This window comes from Bos grunniens, chromosome 15, assembly GCF_055505025.1.
Source record: "Bos grunniens cultivar Pamir isolate PY7600 chromosome 15, Bosgru_T2T1.0, whole genome shotgun sequence".
NCBI lineage: Eukaryota > Metazoa > Chordata > Mammalia > Artiodactyla > Bovidae > Bos > Bos grunniens.
Genome location: NC_141179.1, coordinates 55,381,868 through 55,398,753, shown reverse-complemented (window position 1 = coordinate 55,398,753; position 16,886 = coordinate 55,381,868). Strand labels below are relative to the sequence as shown.

The window sequence follows — 16,886 nt, the reverse complement described above, 5'->3', positions numbered from 1 at the left end:
TTGTCCTGCCCATTGAGTGACAGGGCCACAGAGGACAGAGACACAGACATAATTCTCTCCAAGCACCTCTTCCACTTCTCAGGTGGGCAGATCAAGGAGAGGGTTCCTTGCAGAAGAGTCATAACAGGAGAGCAAATCACTGATGCCAGAGTCTGGTCTCCTCTGCCAGAAGCTAGCTATGACCCAGGGCCTGGCATGGGGTGGAGATGCAAGTCAGTGAAGGCTCTGGAGATGACTTCAACAGACATCTCCAGGAAGCCTTCTGGGATCGCAGCACCTCCCTCCATCCTCCCTAATGCCAGCCCTGCCCTTTGAGGCAGCCCCTTCTCTGGGGAGGCGCTCAGTAGAACTCCAAGTGTTGGTCTCTGGGGACGTTGTACTTGAGCTTGTGGGCTTCGAAGAGGTTTTCCAGCTCCTTCATGTAGTGCTGGTGCAGCCTGTCCACCTCCTCCTGAGAGGGATGAGGTGTCTTCTGTACCTCGATAGGCTTCCCCACTGCAAGACACAGATGTGATTGGTGGCCCAGAGCAGGAACCCCTGAAGGCACAGGGACCCTCGGGGTTCCCACTAGTATGGTCATCTAAGCAAGTATGCACTCTTTCCCCCTCCCTTTCAATTCTATTTTGGGTCATAGATTCAAAAATGTTAAGGCAACTCCAAGATTCTGATATGTTAACAATACCACCAGCTGGCATTTGTATGTCATATCTCCTATATCATCCTACCAATCCTATGGTGATAGAACCTGCTATTATTCCTTTCAGGCAATGAGGCTCAGGGAGGTTAAGTAACTTGTTCAAGGTCACATAGCCAGGAGCAATCAGTGCCAGGTTGTATGTAGCTCTGGGGATGTGCTCTTAGCCTCAGGAACAGGTGGGTCTGGGAGTCTCAGATGCCATGTCGGAAGTGCCTGTATGGCTGGGAGGAGGTGGCCCACATCGTCCTTCTTCCCCCCTCCCTCCATGCTGGCCTGCAGTGCCCTGTTCCAGAGAGGACATGGGAGGTCCTATCAACCTCCTCCCTCTGGCTCTACTTGGCTCAGAAAGCAGCTGTCATGTCTTATTCTCTTGGGAATGGTCTGGAGGCAGCAACACTATAAACGTTCATGAGAATATTACCACACAACACAAAGAAAGTTTGGTAGAGGGGTTGCCTGTACTCAAGAAATGGCTGGGTAAGTGCAGAAGAACACACCTTTGCCATTGGAACCTAGTTGGAGTTCAGGAAGAAAGCAAATGAGATGATCAAATAGCTGAAAAGATGGTGTTAAGTCCATGCCCATTTTTTACAGAAAAATTCCTCAGACGCTCTTTCATAGCTTGCTAATTGCTACTTTACACATAATTCTAACAGACTTGGAATGCCCTTCCCTAGTATTCACCTTCTCCAATAAGCCTTATAAGACCCTGTGGTCAGAATTAAACTCTCCTTCTCTGGTGCAATAAGAAGTCAAACACCCTGATCAAACCTCTACTTTATTACAAAGGCCAGGGTGATCTTTTGGAAGTGATTTATCTTCTCTATGTCTCAAGTTGCAATCAATAAAATGGAGATGAGTGTCCCACTTCAAAAGTTGTGTGAAAACTGAGCTGCTGCATGTGAGGAGCCAGTGCAGTGCCTTACACACTGCAGGGGCTCAGTGATCAGTAGTGGCTACTGGTCTTCATGCCCCTGTTACTCTGCTCATTCTAGACTGCCTTCATCAGGGTTACTTGCCTGTGTGTCTGTTTAACACTCTAGAAAGTGTGCTCCACAAAGTCAAGTGTGTACTGGTCTATGTCCATATTCCCTTGCAGCATAAGCCCACCTTTTGCTCTGTAGCCCTTTCCCCGCTCTCAGCCCGGGTCTAGGCTCACCCACAGTGGTGATGGGCCGGCGGTAGGGCATAAGACCAAAGCTGCCATAGACGAGCAGGATGGAGCCTCTCGTGACCCTCTGAAGTCCGTCCTGGAACCAGCGCAACCAGGTGCCGGGAGAGTTCTCAACCTGGTCATAGATGTCATTCTCCCCAAAGGAGAAGATCGGCACCAGATCTGCCCTAGAGGGAGACAGGAGAGAGGGCGCGTGGAGGGGCAAGAAGGCACAAGCTGGTCACTAGCTTCCTGAAGGGACCCAGTGAGCAGGAACTGGAGGAGAGGACAGAGCCCTGGGACAAAAGTAGGAGGCCTCGGGTGTGTCCCAGATCTGCCACGGCCTTGCTTTGTGACTGTAAGCGGGACCCGGCTTGTCTCAGGGCCACTGTCTGACAGTTGTAACATGCTAGTGAATCCAGAATGCTGCAGATATAAAACAACTCCAAACTTTCTGGAAAAACTTCTTCCAGCCCAGCTAGTTTTGTATTCTTCATAGATGTTTAAAGATAGGAGAATAGTTCTAAGCTATGTCCCAAGCTCCATTGTCCCAGATTCCCTAGGTCTCAGATATAATGCAAACTTTCAGCAATATGACCTTTGAGACTTAATCCCTTCACAAGATATTCCTTCTAGAACATTCTCTGGGTATTTGTGCACGAGACAGTACATGGATCACCAACACAGAATCTTCACTGTCAGTGGATTGAGACTCTCCCTGCCAAAATAGGATGTGTATTCATCTGTGCTGTCTTCCCAACAAAACACAATCCTTGCCAATCTCCAGTTGAACCCAGAGCCCTCTTCCCAATACCCATGCATCAGGGCAAGCCTGATGAAGCCCTTGCGGTTCCGCAGCACCAGCTTGTAGCCTCCAGGCCTGGCATCCAGTGCCTCCTGGACGCCCCCAACAACGATGGCCAGCAGGTTGCCACCTCCTTCCCTGCTCAGAATGTGAGAAACACTCTCCTTGTCTGCAGCAACCATCCCTGAAGGGAAGAAAAAGATGAAGTATGGTTTTAAGGGGGCCAGGATGGTGGGTGAGGATGTGGGTTGGGCTCCACTCTAGTTCCCAGCTGGGAGTTCTCTGAGGACTGAGACCGAGTCTTTCAGGTCTTGCCAAGCCCTATCAAGCAGATCGCTGAGCAGCGCTGTGGGGAGTGCTTCCTTGAGTCTAGCTTCCTTCTCCACTACACACTCACTTGCAAGAAGTACAGAACAGTTGGCAGCCCTCCTTAAAATCCCTCCCCCATGCCAGCAGACCTCATCTACCTGGGCTACCCAGGGTTGGGAAGACTCACCGCTTATTATGATATAATCCCTGAAGACAGGGGCCCAGAAACACAAGTTCAGCACCATCAGATGTGAGCGGATCCCAGGGAACAGTGAGCAAAAACCAGTGCCATCCGTGCAAAAGTTGGTAAAAGCTCCAACAGTTGCAATCCCATGAGGGTGGTAGCCAGCAAGGTAGTTCCGGGAAGGGTCCAGGTCGGCAGTCTTGACCAGCTGCAGGGACAGCAGCCTGGTGAGTCGGGGCTGCACCTTGTGACCACCCTGGGCTCCCTGCTGACTTTCTGTGCTGACCTCTTCTGTGTCTCCCCCGTGCCCAGTGCTATCACACCCCCATGTGAGTGTCCTGAGATTAGAGATGCCTATCTGAGGATCCTTGTCCCTGCTGCAGGCCTGGAGCAGAGGAGATGCTCTGGGAGACCATGAAATGAAGAGGGACAGAATGGACCCATGAATGGATAAGGCCATGCCGCCCACCTGGGAAGGAAGACCCTTGCCCAAGGCAGAGGAAGAACTCCTGGCAGGATGACAGGGACACAAGCCTCTGTCCTATGTGAAGGGAGACCTAATCCCAGGCAGAGCCCTCCCAAAATGAAGGAGCCATCACAGGAGGAGCATCTCTCCAAGGACTATGGCAGCTGGAGGCCTGTCCCAGGTTGGGGCTGACCCCTGAGCCCCTGTGACTCAGTGTAATAGACCCCAGGGTGCAGGGAAGTGGGTGCCAGGATAAGGGGCATGAAGTCCTGGTGATGCCCACAGGTGTGGGTGGAAAGGGGTCAAGGAGGTGTCCTGCCAAGTCTGCAGCACTCCCTGACACCAGGTCACAGCCTGCCCACAGCACTGCACCCCTGTCAGGCGTTGGTCTGTGTAGACACTGCTGCTCCGGGATAATGAAATCTTCACAGAGAAACCCAGCTCCGGGACTGATCTTCAGTATGAGGTGAAGGCAGCTTGTCCTGGGGAAACACTGCCTGATTCTCCACCATCACCTCTTTAGGAAGCCCGTAGGGTGCATTTAGAAAGCTCCAGTGCTCAGAAGTCTCCTAATTTCACTAAAAACTGTACCATTAGGCCCTAGCTAATAGAATCACAGCACAAAGGCTTGTGATGTCAAGTAGACCCAGCAGAGTTGTTAGGACAAGGAATGTTGCTTGCCTGCCTTCAAGCCAGCAGCCACTGTAGCTGCCACTGACAATGGGCCTTGAAAGGAATTCAGGATGGAGGAAAACAGGATACTAGTCACAGAGAGTGAGGATGCACATCACAGGAATAATTGCAGTGAGCCCAGACTTGCCCATCTTCCCTTACTAGAAACAGACAAAAATTACTAACTTGAGACATCTGCTTTTTGTGACTGGCAAGTAATCTTTTGAAGTTTGGCTACATAGATTTTGGGGTTTTTTTGTTTTTTTGTTTTTGTTTTTTTTCCAGCAAAATCTGTAAGTTCTGACTCCTCTCTTACCTTTTAGAACAGCTCCCCAGAGATTACTGAGAGGCTATCTCCTTACTCGGAGAAGGTGATGGCACCCAACTCCAGTACTCTTGCCTGGAAAATCCCATGGACGGAGGAGCCTGGTAGGCGGCAGTCCATGGAGTCGCGAAGAGTCTTACTACAGTCCTCAGTAAGGTCCCAGAACAAAACCCCTCACAACTTTTGAGTTGTGCATTTGTTTTCAGTAGACAACAGAGACTCCCTGGCCCCTCCGCTTCCTGACCTCCTAAGATCCCTGCAGGGCCTGCTCTGTAAAGCTGTGTGGAGGACTTGAAAGTTCTCTTGGGAGGTGACAAGAGTCCAGACTCTGCGCTCCACAGCGACCCCTGCAGGCCTCAGTCCAGGACAGGGAGGTCAAAGTGCATGTCATCTCTCCCTCTGCTGGCCACTTGGTGGTACTGCCCGCCCTCTGCAGGTGATGCCACAGGACTGCAAGCGGCCTACAATCCTGAACACTGTGCAGGTGGAATTTCTGCAATTTCAGTTTCAGACATTGTCAACAGTGCCCTATTTGAAAAATCCTCTGGGGGAGATACCTGGCTAGAGGAGGGACAGAACAGACGTAGATAAGACAGGCACAGAACAGCTCAGCACCATTTTTCTGCCAGATGTGCAAATGATAGCAGCTCCAGGTGTGAAAGGAGAGCCACATGCTGTCCTCAGAAGGTCCCAGGACGACCTGATGTCTTATGGACTCCACACAACCCAGTTATGTATGTGACAGCATCTCCAGTTTACAGTGGAGAAATCGAGGCTCAGAGAGCACGTGTAACTCACCCCAGGTCACACAGCTGGCATGTCGCAGACCTGGTGGTGGAACCTATGATGTCCACCCTCAGAGGAGACACCATATACAGTCTTCTCTCCTGTGTCCAGAGAGGGCCGCCTGTCCCTGCCTGGCACCTCTCTGGGTCCTCACTGCCTTCCTCTTCCTATCCCCAGTAGATAATCAACCATCACAGCTGCTTACATCCAAGGGTTTAGTCCGTCTGGGATTCAGGAATGGGGCAAAAGGTCAGTTCACTCAAATTCAGGGTCCTCCATTACTAACATCTGATTTGGGGGTACAGAGTCCCGTGTCTAAAATGGACATGAAGTACCCTGAGTAACAGACTAAGGGACATGAAATACAAGGGATCAATTTTGTGTGGAAACTAGGATTCAGAATGGGGCAAAGCTCTGTCCCAGGACACAGCACACTGGAGTGCGGGCAGGATCCATCCTGAGTTCTCTCTGCTCTGCTTCTATCCTCAGAGCTAAACACACACTTTAAAATCAGAAAATGAACTTGCTGTGTGTCCTTGATCACACCTTCCTCCTTCTCTGGGTGTGAGTTTCATCATCTGATAAAGTGTGGGCTAGATGCTCTTTTGATGCCTTGTATTTATCATTGAGTCCTTCACCCCAAAACTTACACTCTACGGACTTTACACCTGTGTGTTAAGATACATATGTGTGCCTCACCAATTGCCCCACAGAGCCCTTCAAATCTCATTCATACATCAATCCTCATATTGGCTCCACATCTCCACACACAAGAAAACATAGCCAGACAGAAACTGACTCTTCTCAGGCCACATGGTGGTAGAAGCCTCTCTCCTGCCTCCAAGCCCAGTATTCTGCTCACTGAACACAGGGGCACACTTCCCCATGGACACATGGGGACGATGGTCCTGACCACTCCCTGCTGCTGCTAAGTCGCTTCAGTCGTGTCCAACTCTGTGCGACCCCATAGACGGCAGCCCACCAGGCTCCCCTGTCCCTGGGATTCTCCAGGCAAGAACACTGGAGTGGGTTGCCATTTCCTTCTCTGAACCACTCCCTAGCCAGCCCCATACTTACCAAGATGGGGAAATAGTCCTTCATGTACTTCCATACAGACCAGCGCCTTAGTACGTCAATGTGCCTGCTCCCCTGCCAAGGCTTCGCTCGATCCAAGTACCACCAGACTGCATACAAGATACTGATGATCCAGAATCTTGTGAACAGGAGGCCTATGAAGACCACGTAGCTGAGAATGGCTGGTAAGGGAAGCAGAAGCTGTAGTGGTCAGCAGTGTGAAGGAACACGCTCTCCCCATTTGCCCAGCACTCTTCTGTCCAGTCCTCACCCCGGGAGGAAGGAATCAGCTTCCCAAGCCTTCAAGGAAGAGGGAATACAAGCAACACAATTAGTGTCACCCTGAGCCTGGATTTGAGACCAGGTAAGACTAAGTCCAAACTCACTTTTTCCCACAGCACCAGACACTTTTCTCATTGGGTCTTCCCCCTCCACCTCCCTCTCTGTCTATATTCACCGATAGACGCCTAGTGGAAATGTGACAGGAAGAACTCTTTCTAGTGTCCATTCTATGAGACCCCAGAGACAATAGAGATTATTTCTACCCAGTCTCCACTTCCTGTTTACCCCCAGCACACCTTTCCATAATCTTGTAGTCTGTAGATAGATCCTCCCTTTAGCTAAAGTCCTCCCATGATCCCATGATTTATCACAACTTTGAGGCTCAGCTCAAACAGCTCAGCCTGATTTCAAGCTCCCCACTGGTGGCCTGTCTTGCTCTCTCTTGCTCCAGCCCCACTGCACCCCATGTTCCGGCCACACTAAGCTGTTCAGTGTTGATACAACTCCCGGTGCTCTTTAGCTTTTGCTCAGCTCTTTTCTCCACTGCTATACGCTATCCTACTGAAGGAGGGAGAGAAGAAGAGGGCAACCCATGCCTGCCCTGTCCATCAGGAGTGCAACAGGGCTAGGAGTAGCGCAGTGAGGAATTCATCCCAGACTCAGGATTTTCTGAGTTCCTTTCACAGGCTAATCCCAACTTTAACTCAGGGTCAGGTGGTCTGTGCGGCTGTCTTTAATCTGATGCCAATGGACCTCATTCTTAGAAAATATTAACACCATGCTCTCAAATTCTTTAAGAAGGTCAACCTCCACTTGTACTCCAAATGAAAGTAGAGTAGGCTGGGCCTGTCATTCATGGCCGACTTCCAGGAGGCAAGATTTTGATCCAGTCTGAATAGTAGTAAAATGCCTAAGCTAAGTAGGTTGGGGCTCACAGAGGCTCACTTTATTCAGAGCACCTACAGTGTGTCAGATGCTGGTGATACACCTGTGAACAACACACAGATATTCTTGCCGTCGTGCTTGGGAGTTCAATGTTGTGTCTGGGGCAGTTTGTAATGTTTATTCAATTTTTTATGGTAGTAAAATATAGATTAAACATAACACTTATCATCAAAACAATTTTTTGTATTTTAGTATTTTTTTTATAAAACTTTTATTAGAGTATAGTTAATTCACAATGTTGTGTTCATTTTAGGTGTACAAAAAAGTAAATGAGTTATACATATACATATATCCACACTTTAAAAAAATTATCTTCCCATATAAACAACGCTCTATGTGCTCTATAGAGGTTCTTATTAGTTATCCATTTTATAGATTAGTTCAGTTCAGTTCAGTTCACTTCAGCTGCTCAGTCATGTCCAACTCTTTGCGACCCCATGGACCACAGCACGCCAGGCCTCCCTGTCCATCACCAACTCCTGGAGTTCACCAAAACTCATGTCCCTTGAGTCGGTGATGCCATCCAACCATCTCATCCTCTGTCGTCCCCTTCTCCTCCTGCCCTCAATCTTTCCCAGCATCAGGGTTTTCTCAAATGAGTCAGCTCTTGGCATGAGGTAGCCAAAGTATTGGAGTTTCAGCTTCAACATCCGTCCTTCCAATGAACACTTAGGACTGATCTCCTTTAGGATGGACTGGTTGGATCTCCTTGCAGTCCAAGGGACTCTCAAGAGTCTTCTACAACATCAAGTTCAAAAGCATCAATTCTTCGGTGCTCAGCTTTTTTTATAGTCAAACTCTCACATTCATACGTGACTACTGGAAAAACCATAGCCTTGACTAGACAGACCTTTGCTGGCTAAGTAATGTCTCTGCTTTTGAATATGCTGTCTAGCATATTAAATAACTTTCCTTCCAAGGAGTAAGAGTCTTTTAATTTCATGGCTGCAATCACCACCTACAATGACTTTGGAGCCCAAAAAAATTAAGTCTGACACTGTTTCCACTGTTTCCCCATCTATTTCCCATGAAGTGATGGGACCGGATGCCATGATCTTAGTTTTCTGAATGTTGAGCTTTAAGCCAAATTTTTCACTCTCCTCTTTCACTATCATCAAGAGGCTCTTTAGTTCTTCTTCACTTTCTGCCATAAGGGTGGTATCATCTGCATATCTGAAGTTATTGATATTTCTCCCAGCAATCTGGATTCCAGCTTGTGCTTCCTCCAGTCCAGCATTTCTCATGATGTACTCTGCACATAAGTTAAATAAACAGGGTGACAACATACAGCCTTGACGTACTCCTTTCCCTATTTGGAACCAGTCTGTTGTTCCATGTCCAGTTCTAACTGTTGCTTGACATGCATATGGATTTCTCAAGAGGCAGGTCAAGTGGTCTGGTAGTCCCATTTCTTTCAGAATTTTCCACAGTTAACTGTGATCAGCACAGTCAAAGGCTTTGGCATAGTCAATAAAGCAGAAATAGATGTTTTTCTGGAACTCTCTTGCTTTTTCAATGATCCAGCAAATGTTGGCAATTTGATCTCTGGTTCCTCTGCTTTTTCTAAAACCACCTTGAACATCTGGAAGTTCACGGTTCACATATTGCTGAAGCCTGGCTTAGAGAATTTTGAGCGTTACTTTACTAGCATGTGAGATGAGTGCAATTGTGTGGTAGTTTGAGCATTCTTTGGCATTGCCTTTCTTTGGGATTGGTATGAAAACTGACCTTTTACAGTCCTGTGGCCACTGCTGAGTTTCCAAATTTGCTTATTCAGTTCAGTGCATATTCAGTGCAGCACTTTTACAGCATCATCTTTTAGGATTTGAAATAGCGCAACTGGAATTCCATCTCCTCCACTAGCTTTGTTCATAGTGATGCTTTCCAAGGCCCACTTGACTTGGCATTCCAGGATGTTTGGCTCTAGGTGAGTGATCACACCATCGTGATTATCTTGGTTATGAAGCTCTTTTTTGTACAGTTCTTCTGTGTATTCTTGCCACCTCTTCTTAATATCTTCTGCTTCTGTTAGGTCCATACCATTTCTGTCCTTTATCGAGCCCATCTTTGCATGAAATGTTCCCTTGGTATCTCTAATTTCCTTGAAGAGATCTCTAGTCTTTCCCATTCTATTATTTTCCTCTATTTCTTTGCACTGAGCACTGAGGAAGGCTTTCTTATCTCTCCTTGCTATTCTTCGGAACTCTGCATTCAAATGGGTATATCTTTCCTTTTCTCCTTTGCTTTTTGCTTCTCTTCTTTTCACAGCTATTTGTAAAGCCTCCTCAGAAACCCATTTTGCTTGTTTGCTGGGAGCCGGTGTGAGGAGCTCCGCCCATAGCAAAGGTCATGAGAAAGGAGGCTCGGCATACACAGAGGCGGGATCGAGCCTCAGGAGTCCCCCTGGAAATTCTTGAGCATCTACCCCCAAAACCAGAGTCTGCCTACTTTCTGCTTTGTACTCTCACCTACACCTCTGACTTTACGGGGGCCTGTCCACCACTACCTCTCTCTGAAAAAAGAGTTAACTTACAGCTCCAGTTAATAAAGTTCCTGGGTGTGATAGTGTTTCAACTTACAAACTCCTTTGGAAGTCCTCTAGCCTGCCTGAATAGGTTTTTCTGGCCACATGTGATTGCTCAGAGCCTCCCAACTGTGAGAGGCATGAGATGTTCTAAACTGTCTAAATACAGATTCCTTTGAGCAGTTAAAAGATTGATTAGAAATTGTATTGGTGAAGGGTTTTTCACTTGTTGGGCCAATGTTTGCTGCTAAGTCTCCATATCCCTTACCTGCTGTGTCCCTGGCAGTGTATTGATTAATATAATTGGTGTAAGTAGTAGCTTTAATGTTTGTAACCTTGGACCCTTCAGTTAATTCTTTTTCTTGTTATAGCCCACCACATGTTTTCCCTGTAGGAATGCAACTTTATCTAATGCTTTTGGAGGGTGGCGCCTGACTAATCACCTTTAGAGAAAAATAAGTTTTCTGAAGAAAGGGTCTTAAAATGTTAACAGGCCTCCGGGCCAGAAGATGATGCAAATCACCTAAACTTTTGCATATGATAAGTTTGCAGGAAGAAAGCCTGGCTTACTGCATGACTCTACCCCTTCCCCCATTATCCTCTATGCATAACTTAAGGTATAAAAACTACTTTGGAAAATAAAGTGCGGGCCTTGTTCACCGAAGCTTGGTCTCCCCGTGTCGTTCTTTCTCTCACCTTCTGGCTAAATTATTCAGCCTCTTTTCTCCACTCAATTTCCTCACTGAGCTATCCTTATTCTATTACTCTTTATATCCTTAATTAACATTTAATTAAGCCATTGTTTCCTGATCCTTGCCAACGCCGTCCCCGCTTCGAATTCCCTGGAGCCACCGGGGCTGGACCCCGGCACTTGCTTGCATTTCTTTTTCTTGAGGATGGTCTTGATCCCTGTCTCCTGTACAATGTCACAAACCTCCATCCATAGTTCATCAGGCACTCTATCTATTAGATCTAATCTATTTTATAGATAGTAATGTGTATATGTCAATCCAAATCCCCCAAAATTTCCTTCCCCACTTGGTTCCCCTGGCAACCATAGGCTTGTTTTCTACATCCATGACTCTATTTATGATATGTAAATAAATAAAAATATTTGTACCCTTTTAATTGATTCTGCATATAATGACATCATACAATATTTGTCGTTTTGTATCTGACTTACTTCACTCAGCATAGCAATCTCTAGGTCCATTCATGTTGTTGCAAATGGCATTCTTTTGTTCTGTTTAATAGCTGAGTAATATTCCATTATCTATATGTTCTACATCTTCTTGATCCATTCCTCTGTCAATGGACATTTAGATGGTTTCCATGTCTTAGTTATTGTAAATAGTGCTGCAATGAACATTGTGGTGCTTGGATTTTTTCAAATTATGGTTTTCTTGACAAAGGTACTGTGGAGAACTCTATGGAGATACCCTACGAAACCAAAGATAGAGCTACCATAAGACCCAGCATTCCCATTTTGGGGCATATACCTGAAATGATTTTTAGTGTATTGTCGATGGCATTAATTCACTCATACTGTTGTGTAACAATCACTATCCTTCATCTCTGGAACTCTTTTCATCTTCCCATACTGAAACTCTGTACCCATGAAATGAGAACTCCCATGTCTGGTCTAGAGAATAAAACCCAAGTTGTTCATAGTGGCTCCCTGCGGGGTAGGATTCACTTTTAGAATACATATTCTGATTGGATGTGTTACAATAACATGGATTCACTTTTCACTCAGAAAAAAAAAGATTTTAAAAATGCTTGCATTTCCACTTGACCAAAAGAACTCTCCTCACCCCACAGTATACCTCACCCTGGACTCACCTTTTAACTCCTGTCAGCAGGCAATGCCAAACTTGGGAGTATTTCCAGTCCCTGAGAAAGGAAGATCCCTTCTTTCCCCTAACAATACCCAGAAGGAAAAATGTAAAACCACACTTTACTAAGAGGATAGGCAGGTTGGTTAAGGTCACACAGCAAACTAGTAGGATAGGACCTGACATTCAGTTCTACTGTTGTGCTCCATCATGCTCCCAACATTCATTCATTCAACAGTTATCAGCCTCAACTCTTCAAGGAGCTGGAGACACAGATGAGAAGAAGACCACCTGTTTGAAAGGAGCTTACCTTCCTGTGAGAGTGTGTGCATTAAAGAAAAAAGAACAGAGTAAACAAGTAACCCATGTTTCTGGGACTTGAGACCTTGATTGACAGGTCCCTGTTGACCTTTCCAGCCACTTCTTTGCCCCTCCCCCAAATGCCTGCTCTGTGTCCAGCGTGAGCCAGCTGTTCACTACATGTGCAGCATTTACTGGCCCACTGGAAACCCTTACTTTCCTGCAAGTCTGTACATTCTGCCTGTGGACAACCTCTTAAGTATCTTTGAAAAGGGGTCCCATCTCTCTGCCCGCTGCTAGCCTCCATAGACCAGGGTAAGGAATCTTTTCAGAATTCAGAGCTGTAATTCAGAATGTGAGGTTCAAGAGGCAATTTGGAGGATATTGCCTAGGTATAAAATAATTTCTAATATAAGCATTTAAATTGTAAAAACCATTCTTGGCTCTCTGGCTCTACAAAAATACAATCAGGAGGCTGGATTTGGCCCTATTGACTATGCTAAAACCTTTGACTGTGTGGATCACAACAAACTGTGGAAAATTCTTAAAGAGATGGGGATACCAGACCACCTTATCTGCCTCCTGAAAAACCTGTATGCAGGTCAAGATGCAACAATTAGAACCAAACAAGGAACAACAAACTGGTTCAATTAGGAAAGGAATATGTCAAGGCTGTATATTGACCCCCTGCTTATTTAAATTATATGCAGAGTACATCATGCCAAATGCAGTGCTGGATGAAACTCAAGCTGGAATAGAGATTTCCAGGGAAAATATCAATAACTTTAGATACACAGTTAATACCACTCTATGGCAAAAAAAGAAAGTGAAAATCACTCAGCTGTGTCCAACTCTTTGTGAGTCCATGGACTGTAGCCTGCCAGTCTCCTCTGTCCATGGAATTCTCCAGGCCAGAATGCTGAAGTGGGTAGCTGTTCCCTTCTCCAGCAGATCTTCCTGACCAAAGAATCAAACTGGGGTCTCCTACATTACAGGCAGATTCTTTACCAACTGAGCTACCAGGAAAGCCCATGGCAGAAAGCAAAGAAGAACAAAAGAGCCTCTTGATGTAGGTGAAAGAGAAGCATGAAAAAGCTGGCTTAAAACTCAACATTCAGAAAACTAAGATCATGGGACTTTCTTGGTGGGCCAGTGGCTAAAATTCTGAGCTCCCAATGCAGGGGGCCAGGGTTCTATCCCTGGTCAGGGAACTAGATCCCACATGTCATAACTAAGACTCAGCAAGGCCAAATAAATAATTATTAAAAAAAAAAAAACTAAGATCACGGCGTCTAGTCCCATCACTTCATGGCAAGTAAGTGGGGAAAAAATAGAAATAGTGACAGACTATATTTTCTTGGACTCCAAAATCATTGCAGATGGTGACTGCAGTCATGAAATTAAAAGACACTTGCTTCTTGGGAAAAAAAGCTATGACAAATCTAGGCAGCATATTAAAAAGCAGAGACCACTTTGCCAACATAAGTCCGTCTAGTCAAAGCTATGGTTTGTCCAGTAGTCATGTATGGATGTGAGAGTTGGACCATAAAGAAGGCTGAGTGCTGTGGTGCTATAGAAGACTCCTGAGAGTCCCTTGGACAGAAAGATTAAACTAGTCAATCCTAAAGGAAATCAATCCTGAATATTCACTGGAAGGACTGATGCTGAAGTTGAAGCTACAATACTTCGGCCACCTGATGCAAAGAGCTAACTCTTTGCATTGGAAAAGACCCTGATGCTAGGAATGATTGAAGGTAGGAGAAGAAGGGGACAACAGAGCATAAGATGATTGGATGGCATCATTGACTCAATGGACATGAGTTTGAGCCAACTCTGGGAGGTAGTGAAGAACAGGGAAGCCTGGCGTACTGCAGTCCATGGGGTCACAAAGAGGTGGACATGAGTGAGTGACTGAACAAAAACTAGTGCTATAGATAGTATTCTGAGCCTCATCTTTGAGCTTCTTTGCAGATACTGAACCCCCACCAGGTAGAGGAAGTTGCTCACCAGCCCATAGACCTCAAACCAGGGGAAACCAGAAGGTTGGTGATGTTGGCTTCCAGTTACCTTAACCAAGCAATCAGACAACTGTCTAGGGGCTGATCATGTGCCCAAGCAACTCTACCCCACCCAGTCTCTAGAAGCCATTCCCTGAAATTCAAGAGAGGGAGGGAGAGGGGGTCAAGTGTTTTGAGCCAAAACTGTCTGGACTCCTTGCTTGGTCCCTGCAGTAAATACTGCACTTTCTTTCACCACAACCCAGTGTCAGCATGGGAGCTTTCCTGTGCTCGGGCAAGCTGGTGCAAATTTGATTTGGTAACAACTGCTCCCTGTGATCTGTCTTCCCCAGACACCTCAACACAGAAGATCCCTGAATTGCAGCCTATCACACACAGATTGGACCATGTTACTTCTATAACTAAAGCCCACCTGGGCCTCCCCTTTGTCCTCAGATAAGGGAAAAGTACAAGCTCCTGCTCCTGGCACCAGTGGGCCCAGATACCTTTTCTCAGCTGCCCTCCCTCTAGCTCCAGGCCCAAGACTACCTCACCTCCCTGTGCTGTTCCTGACACTCCCAGATCCCAGGCTGGGCTGGGGGTTGGTGCAACTAGTCAGACACAGCTCCCAAAGCTCCTTCAAGGCCAGCTGAGCAAGATGTTCCTAATTCCCGGTGATCTCCAGGCGCTGAGCTGGGGATTATTCCCCCATCAGTGCACAGTGTGTACCAGATGTGACAGGTGCCCTAGGGTGCCCGTTTCCAACCCAGCTCTCCTTACCCATGGACACCAAGCAGCTGACCGCCTGCAGGACCACCAGTGTCTGCAGCCTGCGTTTCCATGGCACACACAAGGGCGCGAACTCCACCATAATGGTTATTCTGCTGGCTCTGGAGGCTTCTCTGAGCTCTGTGACACCTGCTGGTTTTCACTGTTGCCAGCATTTATCTAAGCATTTATGGGGCCTGGGGGTGGGTGTCCAGTCAGCCCTAAGATCTCATTGCACCTGCCCCAGCAGGAACTGGTTTCCTAGGAGAAATCTTTAAAGACACCTGGCCTGAGCCTAGCTGAGTATGGAGGAAGAGAAGTACAGTTTACTCCTCAGGCAATACATTATCTGCCAGATCACCTTTGCTCTCATCCTACCCATTATTTGGCAAGTGAAGCAGCAAGTATAGGGCAATCCTGTCCTCTTTTCACTTACCCAACTACTTAGCCACAGTAATTGTCTCCTTTCACCTACTAGGTCAGTGGTTCCTCTTCACATATCTTCCCATCACAGTTGCCATATAAATATCTCTTGGTCCCACCGTCTCCTCCATGTCCTGTCCTATTCCTCAGCTCACCTGCACAACAAAACCCAAGAAAGAGCCATCTGCATTAAACACCCTCCCCTCCCATTCTGTCCTCCCTCCTCCAGACTTCAGACATCACTCTTCCATGAAACTGCCCTTGACAAGTTCACCAGTGGTCTCCACGCTGCTGAATCCAGCAGTCAATTCTGAGCTCTTGTCTTGACCTCTCAGCAGCCTCAGACACAGTTGGTCCCTCCCTTCTCCTTGAAACCACTTGGCCTATGGACACTACCCTCTCCTGGTTTGCTTCCTGCCCCTCTGGCTGCCCCTGGGTCTCCACAGTGGTGCTTATCCTTCACCAGGCTAAGTGTTTGAGGGTCCTCCTGTCCCCTCAGTCCCTGGACCTTCCCTTTTCTCTCCATTCTCTGTCCTGCAGAGACTTCATCCAGGCTCATGGCCTTGGAATCTGTCTACAGGATGAACATTTCCAAATTGCATCTCCTGCCTGACCTCCCCCGGGCTCCAGACTTGACTTTGTAGGTGGGTACTTGACATCCTCTCTGCTAGTCTCCTTGGCACCTCCAGGACAGCCTATCTAGAACTGAACTTGAGCTCCCTCACCTACCCTTTCTACAGTCTCCACATAGCTATAGAGTTTTCCAAAGTCATTACACATTACACTGGTGGTCAGCTGGTTAGGACTCTGCACTTTCACTGCTCAGATCTGGGATTCCTTGTATACTTGATTGTGCTTAACAGTGTTTCTCAATGCTTAATGCAGATCGCATTTAAAAATATCTAATGGGGGGACAACATGGCAGCCTCCATCCTTGGCTCTGTTTTGTGGATTGTCTGGTAAGTTGTTCTTTCATCAGCTTCAGGCCAAGTTTGAAGTTAATATAAGGATTGGAAAAGATGCATCTTCAGAAGAGAAGAAAAAGGCCTATAAGTAAAGAGGCTATGGAGCAATTCTCTCAGGAAGAATACCATTTTCCCAAATAAGCTTCAGTCAGTGGCTGATGAAGAAATTGCTGCCATTCTCAGTAATAGCTGTCTCATTAGAATCAGAAATCATGTGCTGAAAGATCCCCTGCGCAGGTGTATGATGGTGCTGGAGGTTTTGTGGTATGGTCATCCTTCACTTAGCTGGTCATGGGCAATTGTTGGGGTTGAGCAAGCACTGTGGTAATCTGCTCCTGAACCTACTAAGCTTACAGGAAAAACAATTCTGTCAAGA

General features: G+C 46.8%; 1 protein-coding gene across 1 annotated transcript; it reads right to left on the bottom strand.

The window, feature by feature from the left end:
• Positions 1-340: 340 nt before the first annotated feature.
• On the bottom strand, positions 341-15,225 carry LOC147358286 (2-acylglycerol O-acyltransferase 2-like). Its single transcript, XM_086338185.1, has 6 exons — positions 15,135-15,225; positions 6,475-6,653; positions 3,152-3,356; positions 2,665-2,839; positions 1,857-2,038; positions 341-495 (listed from the first exon to the last, which is right to left on the bottom strand). The coding sequence occupies exons 1-6, from the start codon at positions 15,223-15,225 to the stop codon at positions 341-343; spliced, it is 987 nt and encodes a 328-aa protein (XP_086194311.1).
• Positions 15,226-16,886: the final 1,661 nt, after the last annotated feature.

Excerpts from the sequence above, each read along its gene's own strand:
- LOC147358286 (XM_086338185.1), bottom strand. The coding sequence starts at position 15,225 with ATGGTGGAGTTCGCGCCCTTGTGTGTGCCATGGAAACGCAGGCTGCAG. Across the intron at positions 2,039-2,664 it reads AGGCTTGCCCTGATGCATGG|GGCAGATCTGGTGCCGATCT; the intron begins GTATTGGGAAGA and ends GTCTCCCTCTAG. Across the intron at positions 496-1,856 it reads CCGGCCCATCACCACTGTGG|TGGGGAAGCCTATCGAGGTA; the intron begins GTGAGCCTAGAC and ends TGTGTCTTGCAG.